Source organism: Pinus tabuliformis, chromosome 3_1 (assembly GCF_031772625.1).
Source record: "Pinus tabuliformis cultivar Carrire ecotype Pingquan chromosome 3_1, CPIR1, whole genome shotgun sequence".
Taxonomy (NCBI): Eukaryota; Viridiplantae; Streptophyta; class Pinopsida; order Pinales; family Pinaceae; genus Pinus; species Pinus tabuliformis.
Window position 1 is genome coordinate 266,842,074 of NC_142301.1, and position 27,899 is coordinate 266,869,972.

Below are 27,899 nucleotides of genomic sequence, written 5' to 3' on the forward strand. Positions count from 1 at the left end.
CCATCAAATTATTGACGTGCCTGTATATATCAACAATGTGCAAATACTGATTTCAATGGGCTCTTGGGGTGCCCAAGTCTAATACGCAATTCTCGACTTCTACCAATATCTCAGAATTTGACATTTCATTCCTCTCATCGACCAACTTTTTCTCAATATCAAATATATCCTGGTGTGCCAGCAAAGGGGTGTTGTAAGGACCTGCGATCCTTGGCACGCCCACCGGCACGATGTGCAAAGCTTGTTGGCAAACGAGCGACTTGAACGACAAAGTGCGAGCTCATAACGAAGGTGCGATGGACATATGTGATAATGCACACGAAGGGAAGGTGAGTGAGAGTTTATATGGCATGTGGGAGCATTGGCACGCACCCATGGGCTGACCTACACATGTAAAACAATTGAATGGAGGCTGACCATATTTGGAGGACGAATTGCGAAAATGTGTGGGGCGTTGGCAAGTCGGCTTGGGCAGCGCGATTTGCCCAATGCACCTTATACATATACAATGGAGTTTGGAGCGAAAGGCAACTCATTCGAACTCGACCATTCAAGGAGTAATGCGAGGGAGAAGCACATGATAACAAGGAAAAAGTGCGAAGGGTGGAGCAGGTCGTAGGAAAAGGTGAAGGTCATAATGCGCTTGCTCTTGGGCAAAGGCACATGGTGACATCGCACAGGTTTCGGTTATCGGTTGAGGGTGCGGGTGCGGGTGAAGGCATCGGACTTGACACGGGTATCTTGGGTGGCTCAGGTGAGCGCCCGCCCGTTGTGCAAGGGTAAACGTGGAGGTGGAAAAGGGGACTCAAGTGAGGTCGCCCGCCCACCGTGCAGAAGTAAACGAAGGGTGACTTGGGTGAGGTCGCCCGCCCGATGAAACAAGGTTCGGTTGAGAAGTGCGGTTGGCAGCTCGTGTGAGGGCGCGCCTGCCCAGCTTGGGCAAGGAGTTTTGGTTATCACACGGAGGTGTGGAAAGTTGTAAATTTGGCTAAGTATGAAACTTGGTGTTTCCCAAGTATACTTGTAAAGCTTTGTAACATTGAAAGATTGTATAATATATTATTCGGGCAGACTCATTGTTCAGGGAGTTGCCCCTCCCTTTATATTGTGCAATTTTGTTCTCTTGTATAATTGCTGATGATAATGAATGTGTATGGGTGTTCATTGGTATAAAGGAAACATAATAATTACTTGGTTGAGAAACACAAACTAAGTAGGACAAGTGGTTAGGCGTAGTCCATGAACATAAGTATTGGTGAAAAGAAAGTGTTCGGTGGTGCCGCACCTCGCCAAGAGTGGTTGAAAGACTACCGCCGACCTGGGGGCGTGACAGGTAGTATCAGAGCTCACGGTTGGAGCTAGTGAACGAAGTGACAGGTGGTATTAGGTGGTTGATATCCTGGTTGATGGTGAAGAGCTTGACAAGTGGTATTCAGGGTTGAAGAAGCTTGGAAGCTGGTGACAATGAAGCAGTTACTTGTAGGTGAAGGAAGCTGTTTCACATACAAGTGGAACAAGGGCTGGTTCAGGTTGCAGGCAACTTGGTGAATATTTTGGATGGTCGATACTCGATCACAAAGAAGGAAGAAGGAAGCAGAAATGGCAGGTGAATCTCGTGTTGGATTGAGTGAATCTAGCCACATTGCGACCGAGGCTTGGATAGACAAGATACTAGAGAGAGTAGAGGCATTGGAATCTTACTGGACTACAAAGATGGATCTAGTCGTGAAAGAGCTAGAGGATCATGTGCAGTTGAGGGAAGAGTTTGATGAACTCTAGACTCGGCATGAGTACACTGATCTTAAGTGTACACAACTTGAGAATGAAGTCAAGGAGATTGGAGAAGCAAGGGACAAGGGTCTGGTAGAGGTCGTGAACTTGCGGAAATCTCTTGATGGTGCAAACAATGAGATCATGGTGTTGAAGAAGGCCGTGAGACATAACTCAGGTGGAGGAGTGTCTCATGTGAAAATCAAGGAACCAGAATATTATGATGGTACAAGAAGTGTGAAGACTCTTGGCAACTTTCTCTGGGATATGGAGCAATACTTGGAACGCTTGGGTCTATCCGATGATGAGACAAAGGTGAAAGTGGCTGCTCAATTCTTGACAAAAGATGCTAAGATGTGGTGGAGAAGACGGATGGATCAGATTGCCAATGGCAGTGCTGATGACATTACTTCTTGGGATGATATGAAGAAAGCTTTGCAGGCTCATTTCAGTCCTCAGGATGAAACGTGGGAAGCAAGGATGAAGATTAAGTTCATAAAGCAGACAGGGAACCTACAGACATATCAGCGGGAGTTTGCAAGTGCGGTTCTGGAACTTCCTGACATGGCAGAGAGGGACAAGGTGTTCAACTTCATTATTGGATTGAAACCTTGGGCACGCAATGAAGTGAAGAGGCAGAAGATTAAAACACTTGAAGAAGCTTTTGCTGCTGTGGACAGGTTGGTGGAGCATTATGATGAGACTTCTGATGAGAGGAAGAAGAAGTCCGATAAGCCGAAAGAGAAGAAGAAAGATGAAGCTTCGAAGTCGGATGAGAAGACAAAGAAGCCATTGAAGTGTTGGATTTGTGCTGAACCACATACGGTGAAGAATTGCCCTTCTAGACCGAAAGTGGTTGCTATTGCACAATCTAATGCGAAGAAAGAAGAACCTTTTGTGGGGATGATGCAGATTCTTGGTGCTGCTGCTGCTACAGAAGTGGTCTCTCGAAGAGATCCTGAAAGGAACAACTTGGAGTATGTTCGGATGAAGATTGGAGGTATGGAGGTACTCACTATGGTAGATAGTGGAGCTACTCATAACTTCATGAGTGAAGATGTTGCGAGAAGAATTGGGCTGAAATTTGTACCAGTGAAGGCACAAATGAAGACAGTGAATTCTCCTCCTGATTCGGTACTTGGTGTAGCTGAAAGAGTGGACACAACACTAGGTGAGTGGATTGGGAAAGTCGACTTCACTATAGTGCGGATTGATGACTATGAGGTTGTGCTGGGGATGGAATTCTTGAAACAATTTGATGCTATGATTGTTCCACATTTGAAGAAGCTGTACATTTACGATGGAAGGGAAGATGTACCCATTGGTGTTCCAACCATTGGTGTGACAAAGCCTGATTGTAAGTTGGCAGTGATGCAAATGGAGGATGAGAAGCGAATGGAAGACATGAGTAAGCGGTTGTCTACTGTTGAGGCAAAGCTTACCGAGAAGTCATTGGTCATCAGGACACTGTCTGATAGTATCTTGGATTTGTCAAGAAGGCTAGAAGCGGTTGAGGATGATGATGATGATGAGGAGGCTTATGTGAGACCGAATGTCTGAGAGGAGGATCGAGTCACTTATCTACAGAGGATGGAGATAGAGAATCTTGACATATGGATTGAGATTATTAGTAAGGGTGAGCCTTCAGGCTCTACTCCCTCTACATCTTCTTAGATGACATAGAAGATGGGGCTCATTGTTAGCTACTCATGACAGTGAGTCCTTAAAACAGGTTGAGCAGGTATGACATATGGTGCAGGGATGGTTCGGCATCAAGCATCATGACATGTTGCAGATGGGATGGAGTTTCCATGGACCTGAGCATGGATGAGATTCTTGGTGAGTCCGGGATGTGACAGAATCCGAGATAGACTGGTGAAGGCATAAGGATGTTCACTCTCATGGCTTGAGCGTGACAGTTGGATTAGCTACCCAACTAGTTCAAACATGGGGTCCGGAAGTGCACGGAGAGATGTTGGCATCAGGCAGGCAAGGAGGATAGTTCACAGGATGGGACGACACATGATGGAGATGGAAGTTCTACATATGTTGCAGGGATGTTTGCAGTATGTGGAGGAGTTGATATCATGGACCAAGGATGAGACAGTTGTTGATGTTGATCTTGGTGGATGGCTACCAGGATGGGATGTTGTCGAGGACGACAACGATTTCAGGTGGAGGAGGATGTAAGGACCTGCGGTCCTTGGCACGCCCATCGGCACGATGTGCGAAGCTTGTTGGCAAACGAGCGACTTGAACGACAAAGTGTGAGCTCATAACGAAGGTGCGAGCGACTTGAACGGCAAAGTGTGAGCTCATAACGAAGGTGCGATGGACATATGTGATAATGTGCACGAAGGGAAGGTGAGCGAGAGTTTATATGGCGTGGGGGAGCATTGGCACGCACCCACGGGCCGACCTACACATGTAAAACAATTGAACGGAGGTCGACCATGTTTGGAGGACGAATTGCGATAATGTGTAGGGCGTTGGCAAGTCGGCTTGGGCAACGCGATTTGCCCAACACACCTTATATATATACAATGGAGTTTGGAGCGAAAGGCAACTCATTCGAACTCGACCATTCAAGGAGTAATGCGAGGGAGAAGCACATGATAACAAGGAAAACGTGCGAAGGGTGGAGCAGGTCGTAGGAAAAGGCATAGGTCGTAATGCGCCCGCTCTTGGGCAAAGGCACACAGTGACATCGCACAGGTTTCGGTTATCGGTTGAGGGTGCGGGTGAAGGCGTCGGACTTGACACGGGTATCTTGGGTGGCTCGGGTGAGCACCTGCCCATCATGCAAGGCTAAATGCGGAGGTGGAAAAGGGGACTCGGGTGAGGTCGCCTGCCCACCATGTAGAGGTAAACGAAGAGTGACTTGGGAGAGGTCGCTCGCCCGGTGAAACAAGGTTCGGTTGAGAAGTGCGGTTGGCAGCTCGTGTGAGGGCGCACCCGCCCAGCTTGGGCAAGGAATCTTGGTTATCACACGAAATTTGGCTAAGTATGAAACTTGGTGTTTCCCAAGTATACTAGTAAAGCTTTGTAACATTGAAAGATTGTATAGTATATTATTCGGGCAGACTCATTGTTCAGGGAGTTGCCTCTCCCTTTATACTGTGCAATTGTGTTCTCTTGTATAATTGCTGATGATAATGAATGTGTATGGGTGTTCATTGGTATAAAGGAAACATAATAATTACTTGGTTGAGAAACACAAACTAAGTAGGTCAAGTGGTTAGGCGTAGTCAATGAACATAAGTATTAGTGAAAAGAAAGTGTTCGGTGGTGCCGCACCTCGCCAAGAGCGGTTGAAAGACTATCGCCAGTCTGGGGGTGTGACATGTGTGTTCCTTATAGTAGGATGCCGAGGCTTTGACTCAGGACAGAGCTTGGAAATTACTTGTTGGGCCACGATCCTCGTCACCCCTTCTCAAGTATGCCCTCTCTTTGGGCATTGCTGATGATTGGTGAGAGAAACAAATGAATCTAGATAAGAAGGTAAGTGGAATTTGAGGGGCGGGAGACATGAGGCACTGAGAGCAATGGGGAGAGGGAGCTACCGAGAGAGTCGTGGGTGGTAGAGAAGCAAACAAAGAGAGAGGCAATTGAATAAGAGAGACTAGCAACCCAACCAACATAAGGCCCCAAGTGCGAGAAACCAGAATAGAAATTGAAAGACAAAATAAAAAACCAGCAGAAGCAATATACTTGAGTGAAGTCAAATGGAGAGATCAATGAGTGGTTGCGACTTGAAAAACCATACTCCCTTGAGATGCCAACCACAGAAAGGAGAGGAAGAGGACAACCAAAAATTGACTCACAAAAACTTCAAAGATAAAGGGCCCGGGCTAGGAAGGCCTGATCCTTTTGATTGTTCAGAAACCAAAGTGCCGCGTATAAGGGTTTTTTTTCCTAACACCTTGAAAATGCTAGACTGAACGATATCTTTTTGCCCGAAAGAGGTAAAATTCCTAAATAAGTTATGAACATTTCATATGATAAGTTGGAAACTTCACCGAATTGAGTGACAACCTCCATTGTCATTTTCAAGTGAATGCTTTCGATTGATTGACAACTTGTGTGCTGGGAGATAGAATGCAACATCAATGTGTGAACGAGGGGTATTGCTATCCATCTCGCAAAAAACCACTAAACCAAATGCTGCTGCCAACTGTCCCTCGATCTGCCCCTCAACAAATGACCCAACTGTCCCTCGACCCGTCCCTCAACAAATGACCCATTGTTAATTACTTCTTAATTACTTTGGAAACTGACATCAATACTTTACGTAACAATGTAAATCATCCCACAAAATTTATTATATATATAATTAAATATTAATAAAACAAAATTATAATATAAATAACTATTAAAATTATATATAAAATATAATTCATCTAAAAACATGTTTTCTTTTACACACAAACTAATATCTTAATACCGGCCTGGAGTATGCCGTAAAACTGCTTCTGCTTGGCTAAGAGCTCGTCTTCCTCGGACGTAAGGAAACAGGTTAACGGCCCAAGACCCAAAGGCATCTGGCAGGAGTGAAAGCCTGCTTCCTTACGGACCACCAGCGGGTTATTACAGGTGGCGTGGTTTTCCTTGATAACAGTGATGAGTCAAACCGACATTCGCGGATAGCAGCCAGAGATGGCTGTCCTCACTGTTGGTTTGACACCTGAGTTTGATAGATTTTGCCACCTTCGGAAAAAAACTAATATCTTAATAAAAATGAAAACTTAATATAATTTTTTCAAATAATAATAATGAATTAATTTAACAACTAAATTATAATAAACACTTTCACCAATTTTTTTACAAATATATGTCATATGGAAAACCACACAATTTACAAATACATCTCACATGGAAAACCACACAAAAGAAAGACAATTTTAAATAACCTTGTCTTTACTCTTTCAACGATTTTGAATAAAGTATTCTTTTTTATTTCAACGATCTTAAATAACCTTAAGGGAAATAGAAGGAAAAAAAGGAAAAATCAACTTTGTTTGCCAAAATTTAGAGATAATATAATATTCATAATTAAAAGCTAAAAAGACAAAATCAATTGCTTTAATACCAAAAAAAAAAAACAATTATATGAAATAACGATTAAAATCCGAAAAACAAAAATGAGAAATAAACAAATAGAGCGTATGTATAATCGTATGACCGTACACCGACTAAATAATATATACCAACGAACCGTATAGGATACCCAGAATTTGAGAATGGAAAACACCGCTCCTTGGCAGGCATTTTGATGGTATTCGGATGAGAAGTGCTTTCGAGTGGACGTCTTGCATCTAGTGACCCCTTAAACGCTTATTTTCAGAAACATTGAAGGATTTGGTGGCATCGAATCGATATATGCTGTAGCTCCAGGAATCGAAAACATGGCTGAGGAGAAAGAGTCGGAAATCAGTAAAGGAGAGACAGAAAATGGAGCAGGAGGATCCAAGGGAAGGTCCTGCAAGGGCTGCTTGTATTATTCCTCTCAATTGAAGGGCAACCAGCGGAATCCTCTGTGTATTGGATTCAGCAGAGCTTTGCAACAAGGTACACTGACGAAACCGTATTAAACGCACAGTCTCAGGGTTTCATCCTTCTCCTTCCACCTTTTTCCGTCTTTATTCTTTAAAATAGATCTGAGTTCAATTCTGTTCAATTTCAATGGAGTTCAAACATTGCTATTATAATATCCGACAAATCTGTTATACCCAAAAATTGTATTAGTTCATCTGTTGACAAATGGAATCGAAATTGTTTGCAGGTTTGCTTACAAGATGTTTTAAGATGATGCACTATTAAATAATTTTTAGGTTCTCCGGAGCTTTTTAACAAATTTTATTTGAACAGTGAAAATTTATAGCAAAAACATATTGACTGGTCAGCATTTCAAGAAAAAAGTTGATATATAGCTCCCCGTAGACATGCACCTAATCAAAGATTCTAGATGCTTTCGTTAAAAGTTTGCTTCTATGAACATGCTCAAAGATTGGGGCTACACTGCATAACATGGGCTTCCGTCGGCTTAGGTGCCAGGTCTCAGCGGTTTCTATTCAGCCAAATCTGCCCGGGAATTGCACCTAGCTTAAGGCCTTTTCCACGCGCCATTCAGATGGTGTTGGAGGCAATGGGAATGGAACCCTGGTGGATGGCTTAATACGTCATCAACCTCACCAGTGAACTAATTGTATTTCAAGTTGAAATAAAATTTTAATGCATCGAGGGATCCTGGATAAGGCTAGGTATGGTGAACGCGAGTTAGGTTTTCTGCTGTCAATTTCGGCACAGGTAGTGTAGTGTAGACAGAAGAAAAGGTTTCAGAGTTTGTTGTTCTGTGAAAAAGTGATATACTGTTTACAAGCGTACCATTATGGTTTCTAAGGTACAGTGAACCCGAGTCAAGTTACCTGCTGTCAATTTAGCCACAGGTAGTGTGGTATAGGCATAAGAAAAGTTTTAGAGTTTGTTGTTCTGGGAAAAAGTGATATACTGTTTACAAGCCTGCCATTATGGTTTCTAAGGTTTAGTGAACACGAGTTAGGTTGTCTTCTGTCAATTTAGCCGCAGATAGTGTGGTATAGACAGAAGAAAAGGTTTCAGAGTTTGTTCTTCTGGGCAAAAGTAGTATACTGTTTACAAGCCTGTCATTATGGTTTCTAACGTATGGTAAATGTGAATTAGGTTGTGTACTGTCAATTTAGCCACAGGTAGTGTGGTATAGACAGAAGAAAAGGTTTCAGAGTTGGTTGTAAGTGATATATTATTTCCAAGCCTGCCATTATGGTTGCTATTTGACTGGTTCGGGAGCCATATTAAGTTATATGAATTGTAGAATATGATTTTTCAATTGTGAATATTTGCATCTGAATTTTTCATTAGTTGTTTGGTCCCTGTTCATTTTCTGAATATTTAGCAAGAAGCACTACAATAGGCATAAGGAGGTCTGGCACCAGAAATGGCTTGCTTGTTGTCGAAAAGTGTAACTAGGTTCGGCCTTCATAATGACACGTGTAATTGTGATTTTATGTAATTGATGAGAAGAAGAAGAAGAAATTGTTATTGTAATGCTTGTCTCATGGGTTTTATAAGCAAGGATTTTTTTTTTTTTATAGTGATGGGCTCCCATTGTGAGCCTTTAGGATTTGTCATCTAGTCATACAAGTCAATTTGAGTCTATGTCATGTATGAAGGACCCTTCTTGGGCATGTTACATCTTGTATGAGTCATTAGATAAGTATAAATAGCCCTCCAAGACAAGCACAAGTATCTCCCTTCAAGTCGGTTGCAAAAGGAATAATAATATCTCTCTAGAGGACACGTCGGCTCATCTCCAAGTCATGTCGGCTTATTACAGGCTCCAACAACTATAAAGCAGGCCGTTCGGATTTCATTTAGACACATAATTTCAGAAAAAGTATTTTCGGTAGTGGTTTGCGGTTAGAAGTAGTGCGAAGAGCCAAGGAGAGCAACACTATAATTAGTGAGAAGCTCAAGAAGGAAGCCTCCTCACCAGCGAAGAAGAAGGGAAGATATTCGAATCTGTTTTGGGGCTGTCTCCTGTCACTCGTGCAAGGAAGAAAGGTAGAATTAGTTGTAGAAGAAGCCAAGAAGAGTTCTAGAAGGGCCGAGGCTAGTAGGGTCACTTGGGAAGTTGAATCAAGGGAAGATTCATCAAGCCGAAGTATGTAAGGAAAGTGATAACAAGGTACATCATACATTACACATGCTGCAACTAAGGCTACTGAAGGTAGCAGGTCTAATCTAAGAAGCCGAGATCTGAAAGATAGCAGAGAAGGAAGGAGAAGCAAATAGTTTGACCATTGAAGAAAGGAGTTAAACTAAGAGGTCTTGTGGCTTGGTCTTGTAGTGGCAAAAAGGTCTAGGGTCTTGGTCTTGGTATTCGTCAATTGGAATCTGTTAATTTTAGGTATGTTTTATGCTTAGAGCAATTTATTTCAATTTTCACAATTAGCTCAATATCTTTTCCAGATTAGCAGTCACATCAGCATTAAAGTAAACTGCAGATAGAACATAAACATAAATCGCAGAAGACAAGCCAAGACAAGAGGACACAAGATGTGGCGCTAGCCAGGGACAAACCCTAATGTGGGGAAACCCTTGATCAATTCTTCTTATATGTTCTTCAATAGTTCAGCAGAGAGAGAGAGTACGTTTACAACAGAAATCAACACTTTGACTTATCTAGATAAGAGCATAGATAATCTCTAAGAATATGACACATGAGATCAGTTGAAGACATGCTGCTTCAACTGATTCTCCAAGGTGACTCCTTCACCTATCGTTGTGCTGCATTTCGTCATCATGTTGCACCTCACCGCGCTGCACCATGCTGCACCCATCATCACTATGCTGCATCTCATCACGTTTCATTAATCATGATTGTATCCATTACAGTACTGCATTATGTGCCATTGCTACACCATGTTGCCGTACTGACCTATGCTTGGGCTGCACCTTGCTTGCTTGTTGTCCTTAGCATGCTTGTTGTTGCATGCTAGCTGTCCCTTGCATGCTAGTTGTGACATTGCATGCTTGGTGTATATGCTGCTAAGTACCATACAACTGTCCCAATGTTAGTTAGTTGTCCCTTGCATGCTGCTCTCCTTCAGAGACAGATGCTCTGATAGTTCCCGGCAGTTCCGGCTGTTCCCGGCTGTTCCCGGCAGTTCCTGTAGTTCCCGGTAGTTCTGGCAGTTCCAACAGTTCTCGGCAGTTTTCGACAGTTCCCGACAGTTCCCAGCAGTTCCAACTTTTGCCCTCTGCGTTAGCTTTCCCCGCTGTTCCGGTAGTTCCCGACAGTTCCTAGCAGTTCTGGCTTTTGCCCTTTGGATTAGGGCAGCGTTATCGCTTAGGATCTCTCCTCCTACTAAAACCCAAAGACAAGTAGAGAGGAAGAGATCCCAAATGTGTTGAAATGACTTGAAGGCCACCTCTATTTATACTAAAACGTTGAGCACAAGTGGGGTTTATTTGGTTGCTGTCCGACCTTGACGAATTGTCCCATAACACAAATAAATTCATATCTCCATGAATACTTATCGGAATCGGATGATCTTTAGATCAATCCCCTAGTTGCCAATTTTAACACTCCCTCTCAACTAGGGAGAATTCCATCCGCTGATCCATATGTTCGACTGTACTATCTCTGCCATTAGTGCCCTGCACTGCTCTGCTGAACCATGAAGAAGAAGAATTGATCGAGAATGTCTCATACCATTCTCTACTGACCCGAAGTCAGTTTCATCTGAAGAGTGTGTCACATCACTCTTACTGATCCGAAGTCAGTTTTATTGATCCCAGATCAACATCACAAGAGAGTGTCTCAAACCACTCATACTGATCCCAGATCAATGGAGGTCATCCTCGCATAGGGAGTATGGTAGATACATTGATGCGTCCATCGATAGTACTACTATGGTCCCTAACCCCATTTCCCTGCTCATTGATTAGATGCGAGGTACTTCCCATGAGTCCTAGACTGCATGGGTAGGATGCCTCGACAGGAGAATTAATCATCCTATCCACAGGAGAACGAATCATCATGTCCCACAGTCGCCACAGGAGAACTAATCATCCCGACCCACAGGAGAACTAATCATCCTGTTTCATAGTTGCCACGGGAGAACTAATCATCCCGGCCTGTAGGAGAACTAATCATCCTGTTCCACAATTGCCACGGGAGAACTAATCATCCCGACCCACAAGAGAACTAATCATCCTATTCCACAGTTGCCACGAAAGAACTAATCCCGACCCACAGGAGAACTAATCATCCTGTTTCATAGTTGCCACAGAAGAACTAATCATCCCGGCCCACAAGAGAACTAATCATCCTGTTCCACAGTTGCCATGGGAGAACTAATCATCCCGGCCCACAGGAGAACTAATCATCCTGTTTCATAGCGCACCACCAGGGGAGGGTGAGTTGCCATGTGGTCGTATGTTGCTCCAGTAAGTACCCCAAGCCCCCTAAAGCTCCTAGAGCTCAATGCATGCAACATGCAAGACCCTTATAAGAAGGTCCCTTAACGACTCCAAGTCGATCGAGAAAGATACAGATTTGACCTTTCCTGAGGCTTTGACAAAATGTCTATGACCTGTACATCAGTCTCAATACGATGGAGCCTCCTCGCTCATCGACTTACCATATCCCAGATAAGGCAGTATTTGATGTCTATTTGCTGGAGCAATCATCGAGTACGCAATTCCTCAACAATCGAATCCCCTCGGTTGTCACAGAGAATATAGTGGTATTCATCATGTGTACAAACAGCTCACTGAAGAGCTTCCGCAACCAGCTTCACACGAGATCATACTCGTAGCTATGTATTCGGTCTCGGTGGTGGTTATAGCAACCAACTTCTGCTTCCTGCTCATCCATTATATCGAAGCAGAATCCAAAGAGAACCAGCACTTAGAAGTGCTCTAGTGATCCTCCACACTGCTTGCCCAGTCAGCGTTCGAATAATCATGCAGTTTCATATTTCCGACAGTGTATCTCAATCCATGAGAGATTGTGCCTCGAAGATATCTCAAAAGATTCTTGGCACCAATCCAGTGAGGCTCAACCAAATATGAGCTCACCATGCTAACTGCAAAACATATATCCGGATGGAAATTCACTAAGAAATTCAATGCAAATGAGTTTGTGAAACTTAGAGGAATTTCCCAAATTTGGTCCAGCATCATCACCATATAACTTCTGAAAGTTAAGATCCTTGAGGTAGTCACGGGCTTGCAGTTTACCATTCCACATTCGGAATCCAACTCCCTCTTACTTCTGCAAGTGAGAGGGTCTACACCTATCAGAGATAGGTCGTTCTCGAAGGTGCTGGTATGAGAGGTCTATTATCCACAACCTTCAAACAATGGTTTGGATCAGCGTCACTCTTAGTGAATCTCAGCTTCATCTGACAGCTATCAATCCTCTCATACTAAGCCCGGGGTGTTTTGCTTCAAGCCATAAAGGGCTTTCTTCCACCTCATGAATCTCAAACCCCTCGGGTTGTTCCAAACCTGTGGACCTGCTACATGAGTGGAATGGTCCCCTTGTAAGATTTTCCTTCGTTACATCTCAGACATGTACCTTCATGCTCTTCTAGAATTCAGGCATCCCTGTTACCATCTAACTCACATCGGGTAGGGCCTCATAATAGACCTTTGGTGCTATAGATGAGATGTGTCAATTGACATGGTCCCCAATGGACCATTGTGCAACTTTGTACAAATTGCCAATCCTGAACCCATGAGTAAAAGCACCTTTGAAAATTCTATTTTCAAACACGTACCTTTCCATCGATGAATGCCACCTTGAAACCTTTGACTTCCATTGCCGAAATGGACACCAGGTTCTTCTTGCGATCAGGTACATAAAAGAGATTCTGTAGATGAATCGAGTTACCCTCATTCAATTGAGGGGTAACACCCTTTCCGGAATAGGTGGCATCGGCTCCAAGTATAATCCCACGAATGTTTCCATCTCTACCAAATTAGAGAGAGAGCACCCTTCTATTCGATGGAGTGCCTTGAAGCACTACAATCAATAAGCCAGATTCCCAAAGAATCTGAAGGAGAGGGCCAATACAAGATAACACTTCTTTATCTTATCAGAAACAACATTTGATTCTTCATACCAGGGGTTCCTTGCTTTCTCTGAAGAGTCGGTCGTGTCCTTGATGACCTGCATTACCTGTCATTCCTCTGATCATTGAAGATGTCCCTGGAATGATTGTTATCATCATCAAGTGATGTGTCCCTGCCAGTCGGACACTCCTTCGCATAATGGCCAAACTTATTTCAACCAAGGCATCTGCCTTTCATTCCACCCTTAGATCCAGACTTCCCATAGAAGTGATCTTCAGGTAGACCATTAGAAACTTCCGCTGCACCATTCTGATAATATTCTCTGCTTCGACTTCCCCCTTGGTGAATTAGAAGAGGGATGAGGAATCCATTGATCCTTTCTCAATTGTCTTCGGTGATTTGCTCTTTCATTCTTGCTTGGGCTTTGTCTTCACCTCAACGTTGATACCATGTTAATTTTAGGTATGTTCTATGCTTAGAGCAATTTATTTTAATTTTCATAGTTAGCTCAATATATTTTCCAGATTAGCAATCACATCAACATTAAAGTAAACTGCAGATAGAACATAAACATAAATCGTAGAAGACAAGCCAAGACAAGAGGACACAAGATGTGGCGCTAGCCAGGGACAAACTCCAATGTGGGGAAACCCTTGATCAATTCTTTTTATATGTTCTTCAATAGTTCAGCAAAGAGAGAGAGAGAGAGAGTATGTTTACAACAGAAATCAACACTTTGACTTATCTAGATAAGAGCATAGATCATCTCTAAGAAGATGATACATGAGATCAGTTGAAGACATGCTGCTTCAACTGATTCTCCAAGGTGACTCCTTCACCTATCATTGTGCTGCATTTCGTCATCATGCTGCACCTCACCGCACTGCACCATGCTGCACCCATCATCACTATGCTGCATCTCATCACGCTTCATTAATCATGACTGTACCCATCACAGTACTGCATTATGTGCCATTGCTACACCATGTTACTGTACTGACCTATGCTCGGGCTGCACCTTGCTTGCTTGTTGTCCCTTGCTTGCTTGTCCCTAGCATGCTTGTTGTCCTTAGCATGCTTGCTGTTGCATGCTAGCTGTCCCTTGCATGCTAGCTGTGACATTGCATGCTTGGTGTATATGCTGCTAATTACCATACAACCGTGCCAATGTTAGTTAGTTGTCCCTTGCACGCTGCTCTCCTTTGGAGACAGATGCTCCGACAGTTTCTGGCAGTTCCGGCTGTTCCTGATAGTTTCGACAGTTCCCGACAGTTCTGGCTGTTCTCGGCAGTTCTGACTGTTCCCGGTAGTTCTGACTGTTCCCTGTAGTTCTAGTAGTTTCGACTGTTCCGACAGTTCCCGACAGTTGCAGCAGTTCTCGGCAGTGTCGACAGTTCCAGTAGTTCAAGTAGTTCCCAGTAGTTTCGGCATTTCCCGACAGTGCCTGGCAGTGCCGACAGTTCTCGTAGTTCCCGACAGTTCCGGCAGTTCTGGCTTTTGCCCTTTGCGTCAGCTTTTCCGGCTGTTCTGGCAATTCCCAGCAGTTCCTGACAGTTCCGGCTTCTGCCCTCTAGATTAGGGCAGCGTTATCACTTAGGATCTCTCCTCCTACTAAAACCCAAAGACAAGTAGAGAGGAAGAGATCCCAAGTGTGTTGAAATGACTTGAAGGCCACCTCTATTTATACTAAAACGTTGAGCACAAGTGGGGTTTATTTGGTTGCTGGCTGACCTTGACGAATTGTCCCATAACACAAATAAATTCATATCTCCATGAATACTTATCGGAATCGGATGATCTTTAGATCAATCCTACACCTCTCGATGAGAGGGATCCAAGAAAAATATCAGCTTCCATTAATAAGATGACCCACTTGGAGTTTGGCCTTAGTTGCCAATTTTAACAGAATCTCTATAAGAAGAAGAATTTGTTCGGGTTTTCCTCTCAAGAAGGAGAGATTTTGGCCCTGGCTGATAGCATAAGCATCTCTTGTCTCTTGTCTCTTTATGGTTTGTGCATTTGTAGTTGTTTGATGAAAAGAACACTAATAATCTAAGTAAAAGAATATCTTAATCTAAGAAAGTATAAAGCTCTCACAAGCAGTTACTAATAGAAGAGAAATCACCTAATATTGTTGCCCTAGATTTCTCAACATGGAATTAGAGCTAAGGTGACAGAGTCAAGGAAGGGCATCTTATCAAGGCACACTCAAGGATCAAATCTCAAGAAAGGAATCAAAGCAAAGATCATCTTTAAGACAACATCTACAAAGGAAGCATTATAACCCTAGATCGAAGAAGGAGTCTACAAAGAAGTCTTGGGATCATCATTAAGAAAAGAAGGCCAAGTTGAAGAGATCTACGAATCAAGGTCCTTACCATTGAAGACATCACCAAGAAGTCATCATTGATCTTCATCAAAGGATCCAAAGAGATCTCATTCTTTGTGGGATCAAGGATCAATCTTGAAGAAAACTACCTTCATCAAGGAGAAGTTTTCTACCATCTATATCATCATCAACATCAAGGAAGCAACAAGGAGAAGGAGCATCCTATCAAGTAAGTATATTTATGTCAACATTTGAATCTGTCAAAATGTCTTTTTGCAAGGAAAGCAACAAATTGGTTGGGGCTTCAAACTATCTTGCAGGGAAGAAATGGACATATCTGAATCTCATTGAAAATGAGGTTATGGAATATGTCAAAGGATCTATCACTAAACCAAGACTTTGTCAACATGTTGTACATGGTCTTCTCAAGACTTGTTATAGATTAGTATGTCATCAAAAATCACCAACACAAAGGTTGGAAGGGTTTAAAAATAGCTTTGAAATTTTTGATGGTGCATTAGTAAGTCCAAATGACATAACCAAAAACTCATAATGGCATTCATGTGCTCTCATTCAAATTTGATGATATCTCAAAATGAGATCCAACTCAATAAAGAAAATCGTTGCACGCAATTCATCTAATAATTCTTCAATGATAGGAATAGGAAGCTTATTGTTTATGGCCATTTTGTTGAGCTGTGTATAATTTGGACATGTATGCTATGAGCCATGTTTTTTTGTAACCATCACCATTGGTGAAGAGAAAACACTTTGACTAGGTTGAATGATGTCAACCTCTAACATTTCTTGAATTAGATGCTCAATCTCAATCCTTTTGCATATGGATACCTGTAAGTCCTAATGTGATGTGGTACACTTCAAGTTTGCAAATGAATAGCGTGGCCATGATGTTGAGTAGGTGGAAGAACCTTAGAAATCTCTCTAAATACCTTGGAGTGATTGTTAATAACTTTTTTGGAGATCACTTCAAGTTTGCAAATGAATAGCATGGCCATGATGTTGAGTAGGTGGAAGAACCTTAGACATCTCTCTAAATACCTTGGAGTGATTGTTAATAACCTTTTTGGAGATCCGTTGGAGCAAAGGATATAGATGTTCAAACATCTAATGAGCACAATTGTGCAATTGCACCATGTTGTCTCTGTTTGAATAATTTTGTCATGCACTATTAAAGCTTATCACTTTAGAGGGTTTCCCTTGGATGCCTCTTAGATCAGTTTCCTTGCCTTCTAAGCAAAATCTCATGAAAATGTCTTGAAAATTAAGGGCCACTACTTCCAATGATTCTAACCATTGGACCCCTAATTTAACATCAACACCACCCATTTGGATTTGTTGGATTGTGTTATATTCTTTCCATGACTAGCCCACGTAGTTAACCGGGGGGTTAGAGGGGGGGCGGATCCCCCCCTTTTGTTGTGTCGATTGCGTAGTGTGGGGGGGGGTCACAGGGGGTTTGAGGGGTGCAGGTAACCCCACTCTATGGGGTTCGGGGTAGTGCCCTGGAAAATTTTGGTTTTGGAACCTATGTTAGGTTGGGCGGACCCACCTATGGTTTTGTGCATGATTTTCGCACATGTTTTTGGACGCGATGGTTTTCGGTCCATGGTATTGGATGCTTCGGCATGTATAAATATGTATTCTAACATTGAAAGGAACATAATGAAAAATCAATCTGGTTGTCCCGGTTTTGGGATGCAGGGGAAATCTCTGTGTATATGTGTTTTATGTGTTATGCTCTCGCATTGTTTATTTTCTGTGTTTTAGAATTCGTATGTAGGTAATTTCTGTACGGGGTTAAAACCTACATTTGGTATCAGAGCTATTTTGGCTTCAAGGGGACGCCTTTGTTGCTGAGGGGTTTTGCTCGGCCTGTGGTAGACCCTGTTCAGTGGGAGATTTGCGAGATTGATTTTGGTGGTGAAAAAAGATGGCGAGCAGTGGAAAGATAGAGATCGTGAAATTTAATGGTCAGAGTTTTGAGTTGTGGAAACTCAAGATGGAGGATCTGTTGGTGGATAAAGATCAGTGGATTGCGGTAGATCCGGGTACTAAACCAACGGGAGTGTCCGATGAAGAATGGAAGAAGTTAGATCGGAAGGCAAAGAGCACAATACGATTGTGTGTCTCAGATTTAGTATTGGTGAATGTATCAAGGGAAGCTATGGCGAAGGCTTTGTGGAACAAGTTAGGGACTTTGTACCAATCTAAGTCTCTGGTGAATAAACTGTTCCTGCGGAAAAAGCTGTATAACCTGAGGATGAAAGATGGAGACTCGGTGACAAAGCATCTGAACGCATTTAATACTATGGTAAGTCAGTTATTATCTGTTGATATTAAAATTTCAGATGAAGATAAGTGCATCAGTTTGTTGTGTTCTCTACCAGATTCGTGGGATACTCTGGTTATTGCAATAGGTAGCAATACAACTGCCTTGCAGTTTGATGAAATAGTCTCATCTTTGTTGACGGAGGAGATGAGACAGAAAAATATGGAGAGCCAAAATGGTGATTCTTTGTTTGTACGAGGATGGTCCCAGAACAGAAACAAAAATAAGTCATCGAGTGGGAGATCTAAATCTCCAGGAAAACCTGTAAAGGTGGTGTGCTGGAAATGCGGAAAGGAAGGGCACTACAAAAGGGACTGTAAATCTAATGCTCCTGCTAAAGGAAAGGGATCTGATGATGCTCCTTCTGCAGAGGTGAAAACCATCTCAGATGAAGGTGGGGATGTGTACTTGGCTTTTTCAAGTACACATGTTGATCATGAGGCATGGTTGATTGACTCAGGTGCATCCTTTCATTTCACTCCCCATAGAGAGTGGTTCTGTGAGTATGAGAAATATGATGGTGGTGATGTCTTCTTGGGGGATGACAGGAAAGCTAGAATCGTTGGTCGCGGAAAAGTAAAGTTGAAGTTGCAAGGTGGAAGAGTTAGAACACTTCTGGGTGTTCTGCATATTCCTGCATTAGTCACAAATGTGATTTCTATAAGCAAGCTGGATGATGTAGGTGTAAAAACAGTGTTCGAGAAGAATACCTGCAAGATGGTTCAGGGAGCACCGGTATTGATGCGGGGAGTTTGGATTGGAACTCTGTACAAGCTGCAAGGTAGCACTATTGTTGATGGGTGCAGCAATTTTGTGGTTCCTGAAAGTGGAACAGAAAATCTAGTGGTCTCTGGAGAGAAGACCATGTTGTGGCATCAAAGGCTTGGACATATTGGAGAGAAGGGCCTTCGAATACTTCATGGCAAAGGTATGGTAGAAGGTATGAGTAATAGCTCTCTGGATTTTGATTTATGTGAAAATTGTGTATATGGGAAGCAGAATCGGGTGAGTTTCCCCTCTGGTGGTAAGAGGGCGAAACATATATTAGAGCTTGTGCATAGTGATGTGTTTGGACCTGTGAAGGTTCCATCACTGGGTAAGTCTATGTACTATGTATCATTTATAGATGACTTCTCAAGGAATACATGGATATATTTCCTTAAGAAGAAATCTGAACTCTTTGACAGGTTTAAAGAATTCAAGCCTCTGGTGGAAAACCAGACAGAGAAGAAGATAAAGGTGTTGAGGACAGATAACGGTGGAGAGATTTGCAGTAAGGGATTTGAAGAATTTTGTAAGAAGTGTGGTATAGCACAGCAAAAGACTACTCCATATACACCTCAGCAAAATGGAGTTGCAGAAAGAATGAACAAGACGTTGATGGAAAGGGCAAGAAGCATGCTCAGTGGTGGCGGGTTAAGACATGAATTCTGGGCAGAGGCGGTGGACACAGCATGTTACCTGGTCGTCAGCAGATCACCTTCATCAGCGTTGGAGGATAAAACTCCACAAGAGGTATGGACTGGTAAGAAACCCTCTCTTTCACATCTGAGGGTATTTGGATGTGATGCATATGTACATGTTCCAAAGGAGAAACGAACCAAGTTGGATAGTAAATCTGAAAAGTGCATCTTTATTGGGTATAAGGATGGTTTAAAGGGTTATAAGCTTTGGAACCCAGTAACAAGGAAGGTTGTGTACAGTCGAGATGTGGTGTTCAGAGAGGTGAAAGATGTTATTAAACACGAAGTCCAACCAAAGGAACCTGAGAAGATAGAGTTTGAGCTAAAGGAAGAAGAATTAGACTCTACAGCAGAGGAGAAATTAGAAGATGAAGAGCCACAAACTCTGGGTGTGAGAAGATCAGTTCGAGAAAGAAGGCAGCCAGAAAGGTATAGTCCATCTGCCTTTTGTTCAAATTTTGCTTTATCTATTACTGATGATGATCCCAGAACTGTGAAGGAAGCAGTAGATTCAGAGGATGGAAAACTCTGGAAAGAGGCCATGGTTGATGAAATGGCATCTTTGCACAAAAATGAGGCCTGGGATCTGGTGTTGTTGCCGGTTGGAAGGAAACCCATTGGCAGCAAATGGGTGTTCCAGAAGAAGACAAATGCAGAAGGAAAAGTGGAGAAATACAAAGCTCAGTTGGTAGCAAAAGGTTATTCCCAGGTGCCGGTAATTGATTTTGGTGATATTTTTTCTCTTGCCAAGGTAACTTATATTTAATTACTTTTATGTGTTGCCGCTGCTTTTGATTTTGAAGTAGAACGATGGATGTGAAGACAACATTTCTTCATGGGGATCTAGAAGAGGAAATCTACATGAAGCAACTTGAAGGCTTTGCGGTGAAGGGTAAGAGAATTGGTATGCAAGTTATAGAAGTCTCTGTATGGGTTAAAATAGTCACACCAAGGATGTGGTATCAAAAATTTGATACATTTATACGGGGACTTGGCTTCATCAGAAGCAAAGCAGATCACTGTGTGTATTTTAAATTAATTGGTGACTTTGTTATTTATTTGGTCTTGTATGTGGATGATATGTTGCTGGTTGGAAATGACAAAGAAATTATTCAGGATTTGAAAACCCAATTGTCCTCCAAATTCGACATGAAAGATCTTGGTGCTGCAAATTATATTTTGGGCATGGAAATTAAAAGAGATCGGGCAAAGAGGAAGCTCTGGTTAAACCAGAGGAAGTATGTCGAGACAATATTGCAGGGATTTAATATGCAAGATAGTAAACCGGTGAAGTTTCCTATTCCTATAGGTGTAAAGTTATTTGCTGAACAGTGTCCCAAGACACAAGAAGAGGAAGTGGACATGTCCCGTGTTCCATATGCAAGTGTAGTCGGTAGCCTGATGTATGCAATGGTTTGAACTAGACCAACCATTGCACATGTAGTGGGAGTATTGAGCAGGTTTATGTCAAAACCAAGAAAGGAGCATTGGACAATAGTGATGCGGGTTTTCAGGTATTTGGTGGCACTAGTGATTATGGTTTGTGCTACCAAGGAAGATCATGATTGGACAGAGTGTTGTATATTCGTGGCTTTGTTGATGCAGACTAGGCTAGAGATCTGGATCAGAGAAGATCTACAAGTGGGTATGTGTTTAACCTATTTGGAGGTGTAGTCAGTTGGATGAGTAAGAAACAATCTGTAGTGGAACTATCAACTACAGAGGCAGAATACATGGCAACCACTCATGCAAGCAAGGAAGCAGTTTGGTTGCAGAGATTGTGTTCAAGTATGGGGTTAGTACAGGGAGCTATAAGGATAGACTGTGACAGCCAAAGTGCAATTTTCTTGGCAAAGAACCTTGCAAATCATTCAAAGACAAAGCACATTGATGTGTAGTATCATTTTGTGAGGGATATGATAGAAGACAAAAAAGTGTTGCTGGTAAAGGTGGACACTTTGAAGAATATTGCAGAGGCATTGACAAAATCTGTGAGCTTTGAGAAGTTCTCTTGGTGTAGAGAAACAAGGGGCGTTGTAGGGCTGGATAAATGACTAAGCTCTCTTGTGGCCCCCTGTGGAAAGAAAACAACAAGTGGGAGAATGTTGGGTTGTGTTATATTCTTTCCACGACTAGCCCACGTAGTTAACCGGGGGGTTAGAGGGGGGGCGGAGCCCCCCGTTCGTTGTGCCAATTGCGTAGCAGGGGGGGTCATAGGGGGTTTGAGGGGTGCAACCTATGTTAGGTTGGGCGGACCCACCTATGGTTTTGTGCATGATTTTTGCATGTGTTTGGACGCGATGGTTTTCAGTCCATGGTTTTGGACGTGATGGTTTTCGGTCCATGGTGTTGGATGCTTCGACATGTATAAATATGTATTATAACATTGAAAGGAACATAATAAAAAATCAATCTGGTAGTCCCGGTTTTGGGATCCAGGGGAAAATCTCTATGTATATGTGTTTTATGTGTTATGCTCTCGCATTGTTTATTTTCTGTGTTTTAGAATTCGTATGCAGGTAATTTCTATACGGGGTTAAAACCTACAGGATTGCAATCACGTGACTCTCTAATAAATACTCCCCTATAGTCATCTTAATACTATAACACTTCTTTGAACACTTATATCTGCAATCATTACTTGAAATTTTGGTGCTGGAAATACAAAGCAATTGAGAAGTTTTCCCAAATTGTAATTGATGAAGTTATGGGTACCACTCGAATCAATCAACATGGTTACCTTTTTCTTTTTGATATATCCTTCTATCTTGAGAGTTTATGGAGTACTGATGTCGGCCAATGCATGACACGATATTGTTGGAGTAATCTCTTCTGGCTCTAGATCTTGTGATGGTTCCAACTCTTGACCTTCTTCCTCTTCATAATATATGCAAAATAATTTCTTCTCACTGCATTTATGTCCTTGACTGTACTTGTTATCATAATTGAAACATAGTCCCTTTGCTCGTCGTTCATCCATTTGCTAAGGTGTCTACCTTGTTGGTTGAGTGAGGTTAGTAGAGGGAGCATGATATTCTCTATAAGTTATTAGTGATCACTCTTCTCATAGCTATATTTTTACATTTAACTTTCCTTTCTAGATTAAAAGCATGCTTTATGGATTTAGGTTCAAAGAGACACATCTCATGCTAGATGGTTTCCTTTAAAGTTCCCATAAGGAGGTCTAACAAATTATCATCTGAATTCTCTTTACCCTAAGATTTAACTTTTGGAATTGTTGAATGTGTCCTGTAATTGGACCCTTTTGTCAAAGATTTACCGATTGACTAAAGAATATATTGCTCTTAATATGCCCTTAATGTCCTATCAATTCCTCTGTAAAAATGGACCAAGATACAGTAGAATCCTTCTTCCTTTTACAAAGCCATTGATACAAATTGATCTTGTTCTAAATATGTGGATGCAATATTTACCTTTCGTAAGGTTGTCACTTGGTGTAGATCAAACTATTGCTCCATCTAGAATATCCATGTTGTAGGATTGTTACATCAATTTTCCTCATATTATTCTTTAGAATGAAATAGTTCCGTGGTTTCACATTGAATCCCTAACGATCCTACAACATGGATATTCTAGATGGAGCAATACTTTGATCTACACCAAGTGACTTGAATCCTGAATTGTTGAAAAATCATGATTTTGGGATTCAATATTTGTGCTCTCTAGTTGTGATAAAATACCCCCTATGTGATTGAGTCCTTTTCTGATCCCTTTGATCAGGATTAAGCTTTGAACACCGCTTCCAATCCTCCGTGCTCGCCTCCCTCCAGCGAATCAACTTTGATTGGTCCACTCTCTTCCGAAGTCATTAAATCATGCTCCCCAGATATATATGCCCTTTCGACCTTGGTTTCTTGCAATCAAACATGTTTCGATTATCAACCCTCCACTAATCCCTTCGATCAATGCATGGCTTCGAACGTTGATCTTGAACTTCGACCCTCGATTTGTTCTATCCCCAGTTGCCCTCCACCCGCTCTCATTAACCGATTTCCTCCATCCCTATCATCCCATTCTTCCCCCATTAATAAGCGCCTTGGCATTTCTTCAGTCGACAGATTCTTGTCAGGCCCCTGTTGTTCCACATGTTTGAGCTCCTCGTCCCTTTCCTCCCCTTTTAAGTCTAATAATTTCTTGGACCATGGTTACGATAACAACATAAATGTTATTCATTTCAATAACTACAATAATAACTATATTAAAAGCAATAACAATATTAATGTCGATAATAATAATATTAATAATAATAATAATAATCTCGTTTCTAATATTAATAATCTCTCTTCTAATAGCAATATTAATAAATCTTCTTTTAATAATAGAGTTGTAAATCTTTCTAGTTTTTCTTTTGATCCTAATGTTTATAGTCTTTAGAGAAAGGTTTAAATTTTGCCCTTGCCCCTAGAAAAATCCCTATTGAGGAGATTATCTGTGACATTGAATTTGGGATTAGGGACTTACTAGACAATACTAAGGATATCATAAGACAAGACTGTGCGATAATCCTTAGAAAGGCAAAGCCCCCTGAGAACAACCTTAGCAAACTTGAATTTGAGGCTCTCAAAGCTTTGAACAATAACAAGGACATCGTTGTTCTTAAAGCTGACAAAGGGAGAGTTGTTGTTATCTTGGATAAGGAAGACTATCGGAGTAAAATGTTAGATCACCTTTGTAATAGCGAGAGCTGCAAAAAGCTTAAAATAAATCCTTTAAAAAAGATTTCCAATGCAGTTGCTCTAGCCATAAAATCTAGTAGCAATGTTAGGCTCCTTCAGCCATTAGCTTATTGAGAGTAGCCCTTTCACTCCTAGGATTTATGGTCTTCCAAAGACCCATAAGGAAGGGGCTCCCTTGTGACCCATTGTCAACACCATAGGTGGGCCGACCTATCTTCTAGCCAATTTTTTAGCTAATAAGTTGAAACCTCTTGTTGGCCGGACTGAATCCTTTGTCAAAGATTCGTCTTCTTTTATCAATGAACTAAAGGGTATAAGGCTAGATCTTGGTGATCATCTAGTAAGTTTCGATGTGGTCTCCTTGTACACTAATATCCCCATTAACGAGGCCATTGAAGTCATCAAACGCATTATGGATCTAGATACAACTTATTTGGTTGAAATCTGTCTTACGTCTACTTTTTCAGTTTTGAAGGGGAATTTTATGAGCAAACTTGTGGCGTTTCTATGGGTTCTTCCCTTTCCCCCATAGTGGCTAATATGTTCATGGAAAACTTTGAATCTAAGGCATTGACCTCAGCTGTATTCTAGCCTAAGCTGTGGAAAAGGTTTGTGGATGAGACTTGCGTCATTTGGTCTCATGGCTGGGTAAAGTTGGAACTCTTTCCAACATCTTAACAATGAATCTAGTTCCATTAAATTCACTATGGAATGTGAAATCAATGGTAATCTGCCTTTCCGCGACGTTCTTATTTCAAAAAGAGATGAGGGTTCTTTCTCCCACCATGATTTTCGGAAGAAAACTCACATTGAGCAATATCTTCATGCTAATTCGCATCATTATCCTGCTCAAAAGCTAGGTGTTTTTAACACCTTAGCCACTCGAGCGTTACGAGTTTCTGATGAAAACCACCTAAAAGATGAGAAAATCCATCTCCTTAAATGTTTTTATTAAGAATGGGTATAATAGGCACCAATGTCTTAGAGCTTTCCTTAAGGCTGAAAAAGGTCCCAAGATTAAGAAAGCCCTGAAAGATCGGTTTTCAGGGGTTCATCTTCCATTTATCCAAGGGACCATTAACAAGATTGCTAGGATCTTGAAGAAGCATAAGGTTCCTTCGACATTTAGGCCCCTAAACACTATTCGAAGCTCCCTTAGATCTGTGAAGGACCCTGTGGACCCTAAAGATGGGAAAGGTGTTTATGTCATCCCATGCTCCTGTGGGACTCCATACATTGGTGAAACTGGCCGCTCAATAAATCAGAGAATTTAGGAACACTCAACCAACATCAAACATAGGAGGTCCCGCTCCTCAACTTTGGTGGAACATACTGAAAAGACAAAACATCACATCTGCATTGATGAAGAGGTTAGGGTCATTTCAAGGGTTGATCATTTTTATCACTGTAAGTTTAGGGAGGCCTTGGAAATTGAAAGGAGACCTAGCAATCTGAATAGAGATGATGGTTGGAATATTAGCAGGTGTTGGATCCCTACCTTGTCTTAAGTTTTTAGAATTCATATTTTTACTTTATTATTGTTATTTGATTTTTATTTTCTCTTCTTTTCTCTATTTATTTATTTACTATTATTCTTCTCCCCTTTTTTTCCCTCTTTTTTCAATATTCTAGTTGGAATTTCAAAGATTCCTTTTATTTTTAATTATTTTTATTTATTTATTGTATGTTATGCTATTTTTATTTTTGTTTACATTATTTATCCATTTTGTTATTATTTTTGTTATTTTATTGTTTGATTATTTTTTTTTTGGTAGGTAAGCACCCACGGGGGATTTGAATCCGTGACCTATCACAAGGAGTGACTTAACAGTGCACCCATTCACCGTCAATCCAAAGCCCCATGGGCTATTATTAGATTATTTAGGTTTGACCATTTTATTTCATTTATTTTTTGACCTTTTGAGTTATTTCTATAAGACTGTACTTTTCACTAAAAAGAATTAATTTAATTTGCTAACGGTTAATTACTTTATATATATATAATAATAATAATAATTTTTAATAGATATCTATTCTTTGGTCAAAACTAACTGTTATACTCTAACAACTAGTAAACATTTCTCTTCGTCTATTTATTTGATGCCATGATTTGGTTCTTCATCTTGTCCTGACGATGAACCACACTTGATGGTTCGAAACGCGTCGACTAAAAGTCTCCTATGTGATTTTTACCGAAAGATCTCTCAACATTCATAATATGGATCACATAAGCCTAAATTCTGACAATTATTCTCCTTTTCACGATTTTCTTGGGTCTCCATATCGCTTTTTGGAAGCCTCTCTAAGAGAATGGTTTCCATGAATTTCATGGTTTTTTGTATTTCTTTATTTTCATCCATCTTCTTTTTCATTTGATCCTCTGTTTCCTTTTTTAGGCACTCTTGTGAACATGATAAATCCACTTATTTCATCATATTACCATTCATTGATCAACTTGGTTTTATAATTTGGTTAGCTTGTACTTTAAGTCTTCAGTTTCTTCGGATGTCATGTTTGAGTTTTTACAAGGAGTATTAGTAGTATTTCTTGTAGAAACCTTTGCCATATGAGAAAATAATAATGCTCCTCTTTATCACAAATTTTCAATCACCTAGAAATATAACTTTTAATAAAAAAAATATTCCACTTGTAAGTTATGTACCTTTCAAAACCTAATTTGTAGACTATCTGGATATCTGACCTTTGTCCTGATATATCTTTGAAATTTGAGCCCTTATGAGTTTGAAATTTTGGCCTATAGTATTTTGATGTCTTCTTTGCAATTCCATAGGTCTAATCAAAATTTGATTTAACAAGTGAAAGTTATGGTAACATTCCCAAAACTTCTTGATTTTTTTTGGCACCTTCCCAAGAGTGGACTTGTACAACATGCCACGTGTCCAATTTTTCAAATATGATTATGGAATTTCTACTTGAGGTGCTTCAATGTCTTGTTAGAACCTTGAAAATTTCATAGTTTGTAGCTATTGATTTTGTAGCCTTAGAAGGTCTTCTACATTGGCTTGGTGTCTTAGCATGTAGAAAGTATATGATTACTTCTTTAGGTGCTTGCTTGGTGGAGTAAGTGATTTTATGATTTCTTTCCTAAGATTAACTTAGGAAAAATACAATAATTAATTTAATTAATTATTGTGGACTATTAGGCCAAAGTTCTAAGGATAAATAATTAAATTATTTAAGTGACTTAGACATAATCTCAATTGTTGATCTTAGTTGAGGCTTAGAATTTAATCCTAGCCATTGATCACTTATGAGATTAGGGTTAGGGATTTTATCTTAATGAAATTATAAAATAAGCCTCAGGGAGAGGCGAAGGAACATTATGTTGAGGAAGCGATTTTCTCAAGAGCGAGGAGAGAGAGAGAGGTTGTGTCCGTTGAAGGGGAGGGCCAAATATCCAAAGGCTGAATTTCTCAAGTGCGCAGTGGGCCGTTCGAGGAAAAAGAGAGGGGTTGAATTGCTGGTGAGAGAGGCTAAGTTTTCTAGAGGTCAAGTTTCTTCAATAGTGGCGATTTCCAAGGGCCGATTTCCTGAGGCTGATTTTTTTCCAGTGGGGCCAAGTTGTAAGTTCCCAATAGTTGTATTTTTCTTTGTATTCTTTGTGGGTATAGGCTCAAATTTTCTTGAGAAATTTAATATGAAGGAAA

The 27,899-nt window shown here is 41.1% G+C and overlaps 1 protein-coding gene across 4 annotated transcripts in view; it reads left to right on the top strand.

Annotated features, from left to right (window-relative positions):
• Positions 1-7,001: 7,001 nt before the first annotated feature.
• The window catches only part of LOC149186820 (altered inheritance of mitochondria protein), a 106,588-nt gene continuing 85,690 nt past the window's right edge, over positions 7,002-27,899 (top strand). For all 4 annotated transcript variants that reach the window (XM_089411147.1, XM_089411148.1, XM_089411149.1 and 1 more), the window contains exon 1: positions 7,002-7,338. In XM_089411147.1, the coding sequence (XP_089267273.1) occupies positions 7,176-7,338 (163 nt within the window). In that variant the 5' untranslated portion in view covers positions 7,002-7,175. The remainder of the gene's footprint in view (positions 7,339-27,899) is intronic.